Genomic DNA, 17,121 nt, shown 5'->3' on the forward strand with positions numbered 1-17,121 from the left:
GGGAGGTCCAGTAAGCTGGTGGAGGGACTTCAAACGGCTGTATACTCGATGGTGTGTTTCACGAATGGAGCATCCAGGTAGTCCAAAGACCAGCTCAGACACGGCCCGTTATACCGATAATCCAATCACCCCAAGTGGGGAGGGAAAAGTTTGGGGGTTAAGCCACACAGAGAAGAAAAAAGAAGAAAAAGCTCCACATGGTGCGGGTCAGGCGGTATAAAATGCGAATTTATTAAAGTCAAAAAGTAATTAATGACTTAGGTGATCACAAAAATAGAATAAAAAAAGGGGGGTTTAAAAAGCAATGTGGGGTACCAACAGCTAGCTGTTGGTACCCCACATTGCTTTTTAAACCCCCCTTTTTTTATTCTATTTTTGTGATCACCTAAGTCATTAATTACTTTTTGACTTTAATAAATTCGCATTTTATACCGCCTGACCCGCACCATGTGGAGCTTTTTCTTCTTTTTTCTTCTCTGTGTGGCTTAACCCCCAAACTTTTCCCTCCCCACTTGGGGTGATTGGATTATCGGTATAACGGGCCGTGTCTGAGCTGGTCTTTGGACTACCTGGATGCTCCATTCGTGAAACACACCATCGAGTATACAGCCGTTTGAAGTCCCTCCACCAGCTTACTGGACCTCCCTTCACATACCCCTTGGTCCCAGAGTGAGACCTCAAGCCTTTTCAGACTCAACTGTCATATGACTTTGTGAGTCCAACACAGCCGGTAAGAAGTATTTATCTACCTCTTTTGATGTTTACAGACAAGCTGGCTTACATGAATACATCTGTTCAATGAACTGTCTTTGCCCATGACGGTCCAGCCATCTCCATACCAGCTTTATTGTGAAATTGGTTCTCACTTTATGGACTTTTTTCTTATATTATTCACTATATGATCTTTGATATATGATTATTTTGTAATCCATGTTAATTACACTTTCAAGCGCTACACATATTTTTTCTATTTGCATGCTGAACTTTGTTTGTTTTTGGTGTTAGCTGCTATTTCCTGGCTGTTGAGGCCGTTTTGTTATACATGTTTAATTTTAGCGCAGTGTTTTCCCCCTAATTTCATTATCTTTTCTCTCAGTGCAGTCTAAAATGCTTGTGCACTGCACCCACACAACTAAATCAATGTAGATGTGTCAGGGAATCAACAGCAGGAGAAGGGCTCTAGGACCCAGCGTCTCTACCAGCATCTCGGCCTCCTACCAAGTTACTGACAATATGGCTGAGTAATTAGAATAGATTTCAGAATCAGGACTCCTATGTAATTCTCTCCCTCAAAGAAGCAGCAGCCTTTTTAAAATGTGTCATTACATTGCCGAACATGGGACCCGAACCCGAACATACAGTAAATTGTTCGGGTTCAAGTACCAAAACCCCAAAAGTCCGGTACAAACCCGAACTTTACAGTTCGGGTTCGCTCAACCCTACTAATGAATATATAGTTAATTCCATCAACATTATATACTTAAATTCTTGAGAGCAGGTGCATAAATTGGGTCGGGCTGGTAGAGGCTCCAGTGCATTACTTTGCCCAGGGGCCCACAATGACATTAAGGTGGCCCTGTATGTATGTATGTGTGTGTGTGTGTGTGTCTTTCGCAGGATTGTGTGTTACGCCACAACTTACACCAACATATGTGCTTCAACCTCTTAGTACCCATGGTTCTGCCTAGGTGCATTACCCGCTTTGTACAATATCAAATATCACTATCATTTGTTGGGACCCTGGTCCAATAGTAATAAGTTATACTGTCGAATTTCCTGCATATGCATTCCTTGGCAAGAAAGCCCCATATCCAACGTCCCCAACAAGAGTTGGCACAGTCTTTATTAACTTCTTCCCGACCGCTGGCTGTCAAATGACAGCCAGGCGGTGGACCTATTGTGGTGGGAGGGAGTCATATGACGTCCTCCCGTTTAAACAGGGAATGTGCGCGATCGTGCGCACGCATCCCCGTTTCTTCGGTGGCAGCATGTCACGGAGACACTGCTCGCCACTGAAGGGGGTGAACAGCCATTGGGTATGGCTGTTTACCACGTGATCGGCCGTGATGAAGTCACGACTGATCACAGATGACCACACCCCCACTGTACACGGCGCATGCGCGCTGCGCGTCGGTGACAGCGTGTTCCCCGGAAACACTGCTCGTCACCGATGCTGGTAAACAGCCATTGGCCAGCTGTTTACCCACGTGATTGGCTGTGATGGTTTCACAGCCAATCAGTAAAATGTAAACAAACCGCGGTAACGAGATGTTACCGGGTTCTCCTCCTCACACACCGATCGTGTGAGAGGAGAAGATTGCGGTAACATCTTGTTACCGATTACAGTGTATACCAATTACACTGATTGCCCCCCCCAATAAAGAGGACATGTCACCACCCCTCATAGTACCTGTCACCCACAGCCCATCAGAGTACCCAAGTACCCGTCACAGCCCATCCGAGTACCCGTCACAGCCCATCCGAGTACCCGTCACAGTTCACCCGAGTACCCGTCACAGTTCACCCGAGTACCCGTCACAGTTCACCCGAGTACCCGTCACAGTTCATCCAAGTACCTAAATACCAGTCACCAGGCCATCAGAGAACCTGTCACCAGGCCATCAGAGAACCTGTCACCAGGCCATCAGAGTACCCGAGTACCTGTCACCAGGCCATCAGAGTACCCGAGTACCTGTCACCAGGCCATCAGAGTACCCGAGTACCTGTCACCAGGCCATCAGAGTACCCGAGTACCTGTCACCAGGCCATCAGAGTACCTATCTGCAGCCCATCAGAGTACCTATCTGCAGCCCATGCCTCATAGAATATACGTTGGGGTGTTTGCTTTCCAAAATGGGGTCATTTGGTGGGTAATTGCACTGCCCTGGGTCTCCAGGACCTTCAAAAGTGTGATAGGTAGGAATGAAATGAGATGCATCATTTATGCTCCTAGAACGCCTGAAGGTACTACTATAATGTTTGGCCTATGTGACCAGGCTGTGTAAAAGTCTTACACATGTGGTATCGCCATACGCGGGAGGAGTAGCAGAATGTGTTTTGGGGTGTAATTTTGTCTACTTTGTAAAAAGGGGTCATTTGGGGGGTATTTGTACTTTCCTTAATTGTTAGTGTCTCAAGAAATGAGATACACCTGATGCCCCGAAGGCCTGATCTGATGTGATAAATTTTCAGTGATTGGCACCATAGTTTGTAACTCTAACTTTCACAAAGCCCAAATGATATACACTAATGTGGGTTATTTTTACCAAAGATATGTAGCAGTATAATTTTTGGCTAAAATTTATGAAGAAAAATTACTAATTAGCAAAAATTTATGACAGAAACAAAGAAAAAGGATTTTTTTTCACAAAATTTACGTTTTATTTTATTTATAGCACAAAAAATAAAAAACCCACTAGTGATTAAATACCACTAAAAGAAAGCTCTATTTGTGTGGAAAAAAAGACGCAAGTTTCAGGGCTGAGTAATTGTCATTCAAACTGTGAGAGTGCTGAAAGCTGAAAATTGGTCTGGTCAGGAAGGGGGTGTAAGTGCACTGTATTGAGGTGGTTAAAGTGGTGGGCCAGCTGAAAGTCAGCATTTACAAACACTGTAGCTGCTGGCTTTTAAGAAGGACACTTACCTACCCCCCGAGGCCGATCGGTCCATTGAGGTCCATTGGATCGGCTGCCGGCACCTCCATCTTTACAAAGGAAACGCGCAGTGGAGCCTTGCGGCTTTGATGCCAGTTTCCTACCTTGGATGTAAGAGTCGCGCGGCGCTTTGTGAATGGCTCTGTCGTTTTCTGGGGGACACACATGTCCCAGAAAGCAACGGGGCCGCTCACCGAAGAGGAGGAAGCGCTGCGGAATAGGAAGAGGCAGATTAGGAAGACTGCCTAGCAACAGCGGTTTCAGATAAGTTAAAAAAGAAAAAATACATTTTCAGAAAATTAATGCAATATTTATATATTTTTTATTTTAGAGTGGCCCTCCGCTTTAATAACCTACTTAAATTTTGGTGTATTTTTAGGGCTTGTTTACACCACAGTTTCTGCATTCTAGATGCTTTTTTTGCAAATGCGTTTTGCTGGGTTCCATACAGAAAAAAATGGCAGCAGGTTCTACTACTTTGTTAACTGCATTAAAACTGACTGCTCTGGTGAGAACTAAGGCCACCAGAATACAAGAAAAAAAAAAAAAACACTGTGCATGCATTTTTGATGCAGATTAAAAATACACTGGACTGCATCTGGTGTGAATCGGCCCTTAAACATCCAGTGTCCTCAATTCCACTGAAACACTTTTTTGTTTCAAAGACATTACTAAATAAATTGAAAGTATTTACTGTAGTTAATTGCTGTAGGGGTCCAAAGACCAACTGCCACATCCCTAAACTTTGGATGCAAAACAAGAACAAAACCCCACTGGGACTTTTACAGACAGAGTTGAGGGGTAGTAAGAATATAAAATAATCAATAAATTTTATTCAATGCAATAAAACAGTAAATGAACATCACAAGTACAAAAATTAAGAGCAATAGAAAATCACCAATACGCTAAACTCATATTGGGAACCCAGGGAAGGTCTCGTGTGTAGGGACTCAACCAGAAATTGGGTTCACACAACCATTCTCAACATGTTTCGGAATATGAAATAATTCCTTCATCAGGGTAAAATGAGAGTAAGGCACAGTCATAGTTAAATAGTTAGTAAGGCTGAATAAAGACACCAGTCCATCCAGTTCAACCCGAGTGTCTACAATTGTCCCTATCCCTGTACATTGCACACTCACATCGCTCCCTATCCTCAAGGAGCCCACAATCCAAGGTCCCCATTCATATACTAGGGCCAATTTTGGACAGAAGCCAATTAACCTAACTGCATGTCTTTGGAGTGTGGGAGGAAAGCGGAGTACCCGGAAGAAACCCACGCAGGCACAGGGAGAACATGCCAACTCCAGGCAGGTAGTGTCGTGGTTGGGATTGGAACCAGCGACCCTTTTTACTGCTAGGTGAGAGTGCTAACCACTACACCACTGTGCTGCAGTCATCTGGGAATACAACAGATATAGGAGTATACATGCATTACACATTTAGTGTCGTGTTGTTTTGACCATCCCTTGAACTCCACCTGCATTGACCTTGGCTTGTCCTGTGACCCTTCTACTGCCTTCTCCCTTGGCTCCTGTTCATACTCATCTGGTTCCAGACCTGGCTTGTCTCCCGACTATGCACCCTGCATCTGACTGTCTTGCCGTGTATGACTCAGCCTGCCTGACCCTGCTATTTGTTGCTGTCTCCTGCACCAGCTGCCTGCTGAGATCTTCTGGTATCTTCATCCACACTGCTGCCTGCAAGATTCCTTGGCACTCATGAGACTCTGCACTCTGGCGCCGTCTGTTCACAGAAGCCCCGAGTCAGGGGTGTAAGGGAGGCCTTCCTCGTCCAATCAAGCTCTACTACCAAGTACGCGATAGTGCCCAACTCATCTTCCCCTGATGAAGACATGTCATATTACGAAACATGTTGGGAATGGTTATGTGAACCCTGTTTCTGGTTGAGTACCTACACACAAGACCTACCCTGGGTTCCCAAAATGAGTTTAGAGTATTGCTGGAATTATCAAAGAACTGTTTGTGCCCGTTCTCCATATCTTATAGGCTTAAGGACACTTAGGTAGTATTACAAGGTGGCAATTATATCCTTCACAAACATAAGCGTTGTTTTTCTTTGTTATAACCATATATAGTAATATTCTAAGATTGTAAGGTTTGCTGCCGCAGACAAAAAGTTTAGTCCCATGAGCTGCCAGCATACGCCCAAAGACTTATGACTTCTGTAACTCCCTCTTTTTACTACTATTAAAAGCCAAGTCTGTGGTCACTGGGTGCGACACCTCACTTGAATCTATGCATGTAAGGACCTCCCCATATGTATCAATACCCATGAAAAAAGCTTGCCATGGACTGGGAGTCTTGATTGATCTAAGGTGGCCAGGAGATTTTCCTGACAGTATTGCACTTCAACTATTGTATGGCGATATTCGCATGCTCTTAATTTTTGTATTTGTGATATTCATTATTTTTTAACATTGAATACAATTTATTGATCATTTTATATTCTTGCTATAAAGTTGTATAATGGGGGACCCAGGCGCTGCCTATAATAAATAGATAAAATTCTAAATGTATCTATCCTAGAAGACTCTGAATTAATATTATCTCGTATTTATGACAAGGGGATCAGAAATACCCCTAGACACCACTAATAGTAGAAGTAGTCGAAAGGAAATAGACAGGACAAGATGCAGGAAAACCTTATGAATATAGACTGATAGTAAGTATCTGCCAGAGAATAATACTAATCAGCATTATCCCAGTGTTAATGATGGCCAGCCCTAACCCACTGAGGCACACTAAATAAAAAATCTACATTCCATTGCCAAAAGATTTCTAGGCAGTAATGCAATTTAAACGTATCTACATCACTGGATGTAATGCACTGAGAGAAATTTCCAGAAATACAAGATACGGAGAATACAATGAAACCGTAGGAGATATTTTATATATATATATCTATCCCTCAGATGGAACCAAGAAAAATTACGGTTAGGATATGTGCTATACCAAAAAAATATATATATAATATATATATATATATATAATATCTCACCAGTGTTAGCGTATACACAATATAAACAAGTGAATATACATATGCAGGACCAAAAACCAATATAAATTGATATATAAATATATAAAAATAATAATAAATGGTCACTGGTGCAAAAAATGCAAGAAGTGCAAAAATGCAAAAAAATTTGAAAAAAAAAAAAAGTGCAATAATCTCAAAATACACAAGAATTACAAAAAATACAAAAATACCAGTACATGTGCTGTGACTGTAAAAAACGTCCTTAGAAAAATAAATAAAATAAAGTGAAGTCCACTTCAGGTGGTTGACAGGAGGTAGTGATATATACTCTAAATCTTCATACAGGTGAAACTTTAAAGTGACTGGTGCTCAGACAAATAATTCAGGTGACTTCCGTGCTCACCCCCTCAGGTCCCCACTCACCGGATCCCTATGCCCACAAGGGGCAAACAAGCGTGTATGTCTCAAGGTGCAGAAGTTGGTCAGCCCAGAGAGAAATGTCCAGAGAGAAAAGTCCACTTTTTGTCTTCTTCCTCCGGTGCACAAAAAAGGTTCCAATAGGCCAGTGGTTATAGGTCAGTGTATCCTCAGGGAAATAAAAAAGGTCTCATAGTGTAGTAACTCCAGGTCACAGAAACTTGAGTTCAAAAATAGGCTTTATTAATTAGCAGACCAAAAATCCGGAAAAAATGAATATAACATTTTTTTTTTTTAAACTTTCACATTTTACAGGAACATGAACCCACAGGAAGGGTGATATATATCATGCAAAAGTATATCTCAGATACAGTCCCGGGCTGAGATTACATCACAGAAATTGATTAAGAAAAGATTTTTTTAATAAAGAAGAATGCACAGAAAAATAAAAAGTAGAAATAAGGATAAAAAGTAAAAAATAAATAAAATAAAAACTGCAAAAACCCCTCAGGGTAAACAAATGCATGCAACGGGGATCCTCAGTAAGGCTTACCCATCCGCAGGGGTCACAGTGAAAAAATCCCAAAGGTGACACCCTGGGGAGGGTCACCCGCCGTTGGCACTCTGGGGGTTAGTAATTTTCTTTTGCGGTCTAAACCACAAAGATTATAAGGACAAAGAGCAGGAATTGCAAGAGGCCATCAAAAAATATGATGCGGATTTGCAGGCCAAAAAGCTGAAAAAATGTAAAAGAGAGGTCATTGATTACAATGAATCAAAAGTTTACAAGTGGCAAGCACTGCTTCAAGAAAGCAGGGAGGAATTGGATGAAGGTTCAGTAGATGACAACTCAGTAGGGGCAATGGAGGTGAAGTCCCTAGAGCACAACCCATAGGTTATACTAATGGCAGACAGAGGATAAGACCAATAATAGCACCACAAGAACAGAACTACTCAAGGGCAGATAATAGGAGATTCGATTTCCAGGAACCCGTGGAATACGGGTCACCGAGGTATAATATCCCTACTAGAAACCGGTACTCGCCAATCCGGGACTATAGCTATGACCCCTACTTTCAAGCTACCGGCCCATTCAACAATGGAAGAGATTACACCCCCAGAAGATCTAATGGGGAATCAAGAGATTTTTTCAGGAATACACCGAAAGACAGACCCCCTGGAAGATGGACAGCATGAGTCCCCTACAGAACGCCAAGATGGAGAGGAAGGAATTCCAACAGAGGGGATACCAGAGGAAGATACCATGGACCTTTGGAAGACCGGGAGGAAACCAGAATATATATGGAACAACAGATCCCCAGGGGACACCGAGACAACTTTTATGGGAGAACAACAGGACCTATACAGAGGTATGGGGTAAGAAGAACCAGGGGATGCCGAGGAGGGCGGAACAAAAAAAAGAAGTACAATCTAAGTCAAGCTCATTTTACTGAGGAAGAATTAAAAGTTTTAGATTTGGGATTGAAGTATGCCCCAGATAAAGGTCTAGATAAATGTGAAACCTATATAGATTTAAAAAAATTCATGAGGAAGATTAATTTGAAGAAACACTTTGCACTAAATACAGACATGAGAGAAACCCCTACGTCGTATTACGTTCAAACAAACCTGAAAAACAATTCCGTCTTCAATCCAAATACCCCAGGTAATCAATGCCTGGGAGCCTTCTGCAAGATGGTGGAAAACGATTTAAGGAAACTTGAAAGAAATAGAGATAGGAAAGGAAAAAATATATGGAAGACGATTAAAGAACTGGGGAAGAAAAAAGATGTTGTTATTAGGCCGGCTGACAAGGGTGGGGGACTTGTCATTTTAGGCAAAAAGGAGTACCAAGAGGAAATGGAGAATTTATTAAGTGTAAAAAAAAAAAACTATAAGAAATTGAAGGGAAATCATAAACCTGAGTATGAACGGAAACTGGCTGCCTAAATCAAGAAAGGAAAAGACACTAGTATCCTTAGCCCTCAGGAAGCGGAATATTTGATATCACATTCCACTAAAACTCCAGTCATTTACTACACCCCTAAAATACACAAAAGATTGACCAAACCCCCAGGAAGACCGATCATTAGTGGAATTAATTCAGTCTTCTCACGTCTAGGCGAATATCTAGACAAGTTTCTTAAACCGATGGTTCCCAAGGGTAGATCCTACCTGCGAGATAGCTCTCAACTTATTATATAAGATCTACAGAACATCTCAGGGATTCAAAACTACCTGCTGGCAAGTATAGATGTCAACTCACTTTACACCAGCATTGTACAAGCGGATGGGCTAATGGGTGTAGAAAAAGCATTATACGAGCGAACCGATATGAGACATGATCAAGTACAATATATTCTTGAGGGCCTCCGCCTAGCAATGGAATGCAATTATTTTTGGTACAGGCACCATTATTATGTGCAAACAAAGGGTGTAGCGATGGGGGCAGCTATGCCCCGAGTGTGACAAATTTACTTATGGACATGTGGGAGGAAGAATACATATACTCTAGAGACATACCAGAGCTGAAATATTTACGGAGATATATAGACGATCTGATAGTCCTTTGGGATGACACAGCTGAGTCCTTCAACCAATTCCTTCATAGTCTAGATAATAACAAGTATGGGCTGACGTTTAGTGTGACGTCAGATGGACAAAGGATCGAGTTTCTAGACCTTGACATTTTTAAAAAGGGTGATGCTCTTAATACAAAGACCTTCTTTAAGAGTACAGACCGTAACGGTTACATACCTAGTTCTAGCTGCCATCATCCAAGGTGGAAAGGGAATGTCCCTAAAGGACAGTTATTGAGAATAAGGAACTGTGATTCATTGGATGATTTTTCCATACAGGCGGATAGATTAATAGCACAATTTGTTGAAAAGGGTTATAAGCTGGACACATTGGTAGAACTGAAAGAGAAAATTGGTATTATGGAGAGAAACGCCCTTTTTAAAAAAGGTATAAAAGAAAAAGAAAAAATGGATTTAACCTTTATCACAGGTTATAGTACACAACATCGTGATATTGAAAAGATTGTAAAGAAATACTGGCCTATTCTACAGGAGGACAAAACTCTTGCTAATATCCTCCCAAATAAACCTAGTTTTTTTATACAGAAGGGCTCCCAATCTTCGTAACCTTCTGATACACAATGTGATTGACCCCCCAAGGCCTATTAAGATCTTTGATGACCTGAAGGGTTTCTACAAATGCAATAGAGGTCTGCCATGCAGAGTCAGCAAGGCCCAACCTCGTAAACGTGAATCGTTTAAATCAAGAACAGACCATAAAGAGTATAAAATACTAAATATTATCACATTTCGGAGTACACATGTCACTTATGTGATCGAATATCCTTGCAAATTACAGTATGTAGGTAGAACCAAATGCCCTTTACATGTACGTATAAGAGAACATCAATAATATCAGAAAAGGATTTCCTAAACACAATCTTTCACGCCATTTTGACCTGTTCCACCAAAGAGATCCATCAAAACTCGTCTATGGGATTGATTGTATTAGGAAAAATTGGAGAGGTGGTAATAATACCACTCTCATATCTCAAAACGAAACGGCTTAGATATACCGCCTTCACACCCTTGCCCCTAGGGGGCTGAACCTAGATATAGATTTAAACTGCTTTATAGCCAACCCATAGTGACTGTTTTTTGGAATGATTCTTAATGTGGATAGACCTCTCCCTACCCCTTACAAGTGTTATTATGACAGAACCTAGTGATTGCAGCCAGTTCGATCTAGTGGGAGCTCACTGTGGTTAGTACCCTGTATTTTATTTTTTGATTTTTGTTTTCGTTCTCTTTTTGCTATTTTTGCCGTACTCATGGGGTGCCTTAGACCTATGTCCTCTGAGTATTAGCCCCATAAGTGATTAAATTTGGATATTTATGGTCTATCTATATACATAAACCTCAACAGTACAAGAAATTGTTTTTGTAGCCGTATGAGCATTGATATTATCTGTTACTATTATATTATTTTTGCGTTGCTTTTTATTATTATTTATTACTATTCTAGTGTACGTTTTACAAAGTAATAAGTGAGGTGCCCTCTATGCGGGCTTGTACTATGGCAGACAGCCACCAGGGGCCTTTTTTTACCTTTTTACCTATTAACAACCATTAGGACTCCACTTTCTGTAATGACCTACCCCTTTATATAGATCGTTATATGGGTTTCCTATTCTAACAGCCTTTTGCCTTGTACTATTCGGTTATATTTTGATTGTCATTCTGGTTTCCCCATAGAATTTATATGAAGGTGTGGAATCCTGGGACCGGCCGCCCTATCTTGTGTTTTTTTCCAGTAAATGGGCGGAGTCCTCTGGATCCATAAGACGTTGGTGTGTGTGTGGCATCGTCGCTGAAGATATCCTATGATGAAACGCGTACGACGTAGCCACGCACACCACGTCACTTCCGGTCTGGCGAGCTGAGTGGAATGCAGCTTGGAACGCACGCCATCTCTTTGCCTGTTCCTTCGCTCATTCCCCGCTTGCTTCTAGCAATTTAGACCGCAAAAGAAAATCACTAACCCCCAGAGTGCCAACGGCGGGTGACCCTCCCCAGGGTGTCCCCTTTGAGATTTTTTCACTGTGACCCCTGCGGATGGGTAAGCCTTACTGAGGACCCTCGTTGCATGCATTTGTTTACCCTGAGGGTTTTAATTTTTTTATAAATTCTTTATTTTTTCCTCTTTTCTTTCCATAGATTTCACATTACATTTTGTTATATATCTACAACGTCTTTAACAGCTATATCTTATAATATTTCAATCCATAACTTCATTCCACGTCATCTTCCCCCCTCCCTCACCATTCCCTCCCAAAAACAGAGAAAACATTTTTTTTCATAATAATCCCCCCCTTCTACCCCCCCCCCCCCCACGACCCGCCAGCTCTGCCATATTTCAAATGTTTTACATCATACTTTCTCTATATTTTAGATATGGAGCCCAAATCTTCTGATATTTCTCGTCTTGACCGGAGGGGTTTTTGCAGTTATTTTATTTATTTTTTACTTTTTATCCTCATTTTTACTTATTTTTCTGTGCATTTCTCTTTATTAAAAAAATATTTTCTTAATCAATTTCTGTGATGTAATCTCAGCCGGGGACTGTATCTGAGATATACTTTTGCATGATATATATCACCCTTCCTGTGGGTTCATGTTCCTGTAAAATGTGAAAGTTTAAAAAAAAAAAAAATTATATTCATTTTCCCGGATTTTTGGTCTGCTAATAAAGCCTATTTTTGAACTCAAGTTTCTGTGACCTGGAGTTACTACACTATGAGACCTTTTTTATTTCCCTGAGGATACACTGACCTATAACCACCGGCCTATTGGAACCTTTTTTGGGCACCAGAGGAAGAAGACAAAGGGTGGACGTTTCTCTCTGGGCTGACCAACTTCTGCACCTTGAGACATACACGCTTGTTTGCCCCTCGTGAGCATAGGGATCCGGTGAGTGGGGATCTGAGGGGGTGAGCACAGAAGTCACCTGAATTATTTGTCTGAGCACCAGTCACTTTAAAGCTTCACCTGTATGAAGATTTAGAGTATATATCACTACCTCCTTTCAACCACCTGAAGTGGACTTCACTTTATTTTATTTATTTTTCTAAGGACGTTTTTTGACAGTCACAGCACATGTACTGGTATTTTTGTATTTTTTGTAATTCTTGTGATTCTTGTGTATTTTGAGATTGCTACTTTGCACCTTTTTTTTTTTGCACTTTTTGCACATTTTTTTGCATTTTTGCACTTCTTGCATTTTTTGCACAAGTGACCATTTATTATTATTTTTATATATTTATGTATCAATTTATTTTGGTTTTTGGTCCTGCATATGTATATTCACTTGTTTATATTGTGTATACGCTAACACTGGTGAGATATATATATATTTTTTTCGGTATAGCACATATCCTAACCGTAATTTTTCTTGGTTCCATCTGAGGGATAGATATATATATATATATATATATATATATATATCCCCATCTCCTACGGTTTCATTGTATTATTCTCCGTATCTTGTATTTCTGGAAATTTCTCTCAGTGCATTACAGCCAGTGATGTAGATACGTTTAAATTGCATTACTGCCTAGAAATCTTTTGGCAATGGAATGTAGATTTTTTATTTAGCCGATCTAGTGTGCCTCAGTGGGTTAGGGCTGGCCATCATTAACACTGGGATAATGCTGATTAGTATTATTCTCTGGCAGATACTATCAGTCTATATTCATAAGGTTTTCCTGCATCTTGTCCTGTCTATTTCCTTTCGACTACTTCTACTATTAGTGGTGTCTAGGGGTATTTCTGATCCCCTTGTCATACATACGAGATAATATTAATTTAGAGCCTTCTAGGATAGATACATTTAGAATTTTATCTATTTATTATAGGTAGCGCCTGGGTCCCCCATTATACAACTTTATAGCAACCACAGCTCACGGCCTCTCTTTGGGGATTGTGAGGTATAGGGGCGGCAGCACCTTATTTAGTGTACATATATTACCATAGCGCAGTTTTGGTTCTTTTTCATTTCTAATTTTATTTTCTTTCTACCTCTCTACTTACTGCCTGTAAAGTCCCAGTGGGGTTTTGTTCTGTTCTTACATTCATTGGCACTTTGACACACTCCCCTCCATGTCTACTGTCCAGAATAACCTACCTAAATTTCAACGGGCCCATTTCTTTGACAGTGTATTCTATTTTTCCCTCTGTAAAACTCTGAGTGAAGAACAGGGTTCCCATGCGAATATGTTATAATTTATTTTGTTAAACAAAATCACCTGTATGGCTGTGACCATATTGTTTGTGATTTTTTCACCAAATATGGAAAGATCAGTTAACAACCTTTCCGCATCAATGGGTTAGTTGTTCTGCCAAACATTCCACACTCCTTTTCTGAACATATCACCCATTTCACTGGAAAGAGTGTTACCATAATACACTGTAATGCATCAAACATACAAACCAGTGAGGTGCCATTTGTTAAGAATGGCATCCCAATACATACTGCACAACAATACATTTGGGTTGTAGTGTACCACAACACAGATAGATCATGTTATGTAGTGCGTTATGTTAAAAATAAATACAAATAAAACACCTTTTGCATTGTGGAAATTTTGGCATTCACAATAAATAGGTTGCTTGACACAAAGCAGGTTAAAACAGATGTGTTTTACTGCAACCCAGTGATAAGCACTTCATAGGAAACCTTACAATACAAAAGCTAATCAGACAGCTAGTAGTAGTTGGTTACATTTACCTGGACTTGTTCTTTAATGTTGGAGATATATTACAGCTAACCCGATTTAGAAAAAAAAAATGAAAAAGTGGTTTACATAAGCTAGGAAACATCCTCAGCCTAACAAATCAAGCTGAATGTGACCATCTACTACTAGCAATTCCATGACCTAAATAATTAAGAACATTCATAGACATACAGCTAATCAGATGGCCATGCCATCACTGTCAAAGTGCATAGTTTTTAGCTATGATGCATATACCTGTATAGCAAACTCTGATTGTTATCCAATTTAAAAATCACCATACAATATTACTTGTTCTTTGAAAAAAGTGACATACACATTTTTTGCCTGTCTATAAAAAGCATTTTATATTGTCATCACCTGCAGGATCTGGTCACCTTCCTTCATTCCCTCTACTGTTGCAGGGCTCCCTTCTTGAACAGCAGCAACAAATATTCCTACATCATTTCCTCCTGCAAGGCGCAGTCCAATACTTTTCCCTTTTGTAAACTGTATTAAGCGTGCATCTGGGCTATAACTTAAGATAAAAAGAGAATAAGAGATCCAAAATGATTTACTTGGAGTTATTAAATAATATCTCAAAGAGGGTATAGGAAGAAATCTGCCATGGAAAACATTTAAATTAAAAAATGTGGACACGTGTAAAAAAAAGTGGAAAAAGTGTTAAAAAAAAAAGAAGGAGGGGGAAGAAGAGAGGATACAAGTGTAGTTAGAGGCTTGTAAACATGCTGCAAGATTTTTAACAAAAATCTTTATATCTCATGCTAAGCTGGAGGCCTTTATATAAAGCATAATGCATGTGCAAATACTCTTTTTTTTTTTTTTTTTTTTTTTGTACTAAAGGACACTTGGTACCCCACTCGTGGATCATCCTTCTGCTGGTCAAAGGCTTGCTCAGGCAGTTCCCTGTATTCACTTAGCACTTGAGGAGATTCCCTGGGATCTGACATAACAAGAGAAAATAATGAATACAACAAAGAGAAAAACTGGTATCTGCTATATAAACCTAAACGCTACCTAAAGGATAAGTCTAACACGGAGTTTTAAAAGTAATAATTCCTAAATGAATTTCATTTCAGTATTTTAGATTTTACACCAAGCATTTGTATAATTAAAAAAAACTTTGTCTATTTTACAAAACCCCTTGTCTGTGGATTTATCTGCAAGCTTACAGACTTCATGCTGTACATCATCTCTCTGTAGGGAGTGTGTTCCATTAATTTCATGGCTGAAAAGAAAAAAAAATATCACTGCATCGCATAACAGCATACTAATATGTTGTTTGTAATAACTGTAAAATCTTTTTTTTTCTAGTCACTGGAGGACACAGCAATGCAACAAAAGATCTGTGTTATACTGCCAACTACAAGAGGAAGAGGAACAAACACTAAAATACACAGTTCAGCTTTGGGCTCCAGTTGACAAAAAAAGACACGGGAACTGGAAAAAGTGTAGAGAAGGGCAGCCAAAATTAAAGGGGTTGTAAACCCTTGAGGCTTGTCGCCTTAATACATTCTATGCATTAAGGTGAAAAACCTTCTGTAGTGTAGCAGCCCCCCCTCCCCAGAGCCCCCCCTTTTACTTACCTGAACCCAATCGTTGCAGCATCAGGGACGAACAGAGCAGCTCCAGCCACTGTCTTGTGTCCTCATTGGCTGTAGTGATAGCAGGAGCATTAGCTTCCGCTGCTGTCAACCAAAGGCAGTGACACAGGGGGCGGGGTTGAGTCCTGCTGTCTGTGTCAATGTACGCAGCAGCAAAACTTGGGAGCGCGCCCGCACAAGTGCCCCCAGGGAATGCGGGTCTCCATGGGTGCACTCGAGGAGGAGCGCCGCTGGGGACCCCAGAAGAGGAGGACCAGGGACCCTCTGTGCAAAACCCTTCCACAGAGGAGGCAAGTATGACTTTTTTTTTTTACCCCCCCTTTAAAAGAGGCATGAAGAAGCTGAGCTAGGAGTAAATATTAACTGAACTGAATTTTATGATTTTTTTTAAGAAGAGGTGATTAAGGGGGAATATGATCACCTATATAAATACAAAAGTGGTTCATATAATCATCTTTGTGGAAGGTTATTCACTTTAACATCACCACAACGGACAAGGGGGCATTCTTTACATCTGGAGGAAAAGAGGTTGAATCTCACATACAGAAGACTTATTCACAGTAAGAGCTGTAAAAATGTGGAATTTACTCCCCCAAGAACTAGTTCTGGCCAGCTAAGGAGAATGTTTAAAAAAGAGCTGGATGGGGGGGGGGGGGTCATCTTGGCAAGGAGGTGTGAAGCCGTGGTATTGCTGAGCTCCCAAGCCTTTATACCCTTAGTGGATTTACAGTGGTCACTGATTTTTAACAACATTTGCACATCCAAGAGAAAGACTAGCAAGAGGAAACCTGAGAGGCCTCCACAGCCTTGGACCACTGCTGCCATGGATCACTTTTTTAAGCAAATCTAGCCTCCACCCCCGAGACTGGCATGATGGCGCCAGCAGCAGGTCCTGGAATGCCTTGTGAGTTATCTGTCGCAGACTGGAGGGAATACTAGCAAAAACAACATTCATCCGTTCTCCTTTAGCAACCCGTCACCTTGCCTCCCACACACTCACATTACAGTGCCTTGCGAAAGTATTCGGCCCCCTTGAACTTTTCAACCTTTTGCCACATTTCAGGCTTCAAACAAAGATATAAAATTTTTATTTTTTGTGAAGAATCACAAACAAGTGGGACGAAATCTATTGGATATT

General features: G+C 40.7%; 1 protein-coding gene across 3 annotated transcripts in view; it reads right to left on the bottom strand.

Annotated features, from left to right (window-relative positions):
• Positions 1-17,121, bottom strand: part of TJP3 (tight junction protein 3) — a 566,967-nt gene that overhangs the window by 185,592 nt on the left and 364,254 nt on the right. For all 3 annotated transcript variants that reach the window (XM_077475676.1, XM_077475677.1, XM_077475675.1), the window contains exons 9-11: positions 15,552-15,607; positions 15,235-15,322; positions 14,740-14,896 (exon numbers count right to left, since the gene is read on the bottom strand). In XM_077475676.1, the coding sequence (XP_077331802.1) occupies positions 14,740-14,896; positions 15,235-15,322; positions 15,552-15,607 (301 nt within the window). The remainder of the gene's footprint in view (positions 1-14,739; positions 14,897-15,234; positions 15,323-15,551; positions 15,608-17,121) is intronic.

This window comes from Lithobates pipiens, unplaced genomic scaffold (genome assembly GCF_037356315.1).
Source record: "Lithobates pipiens isolate NorthernLeopardFrog02 unplaced genomic scaffold, aLitPip1_a1.2 Scaffold_13, whole genome shotgun sequence".
NCBI classification, from domain to species: domain Eukaryota; kingdom Metazoa; phylum Chordata; class Amphibia; order Anura; family Ranidae; genus Lithobates; species Lithobates pipiens.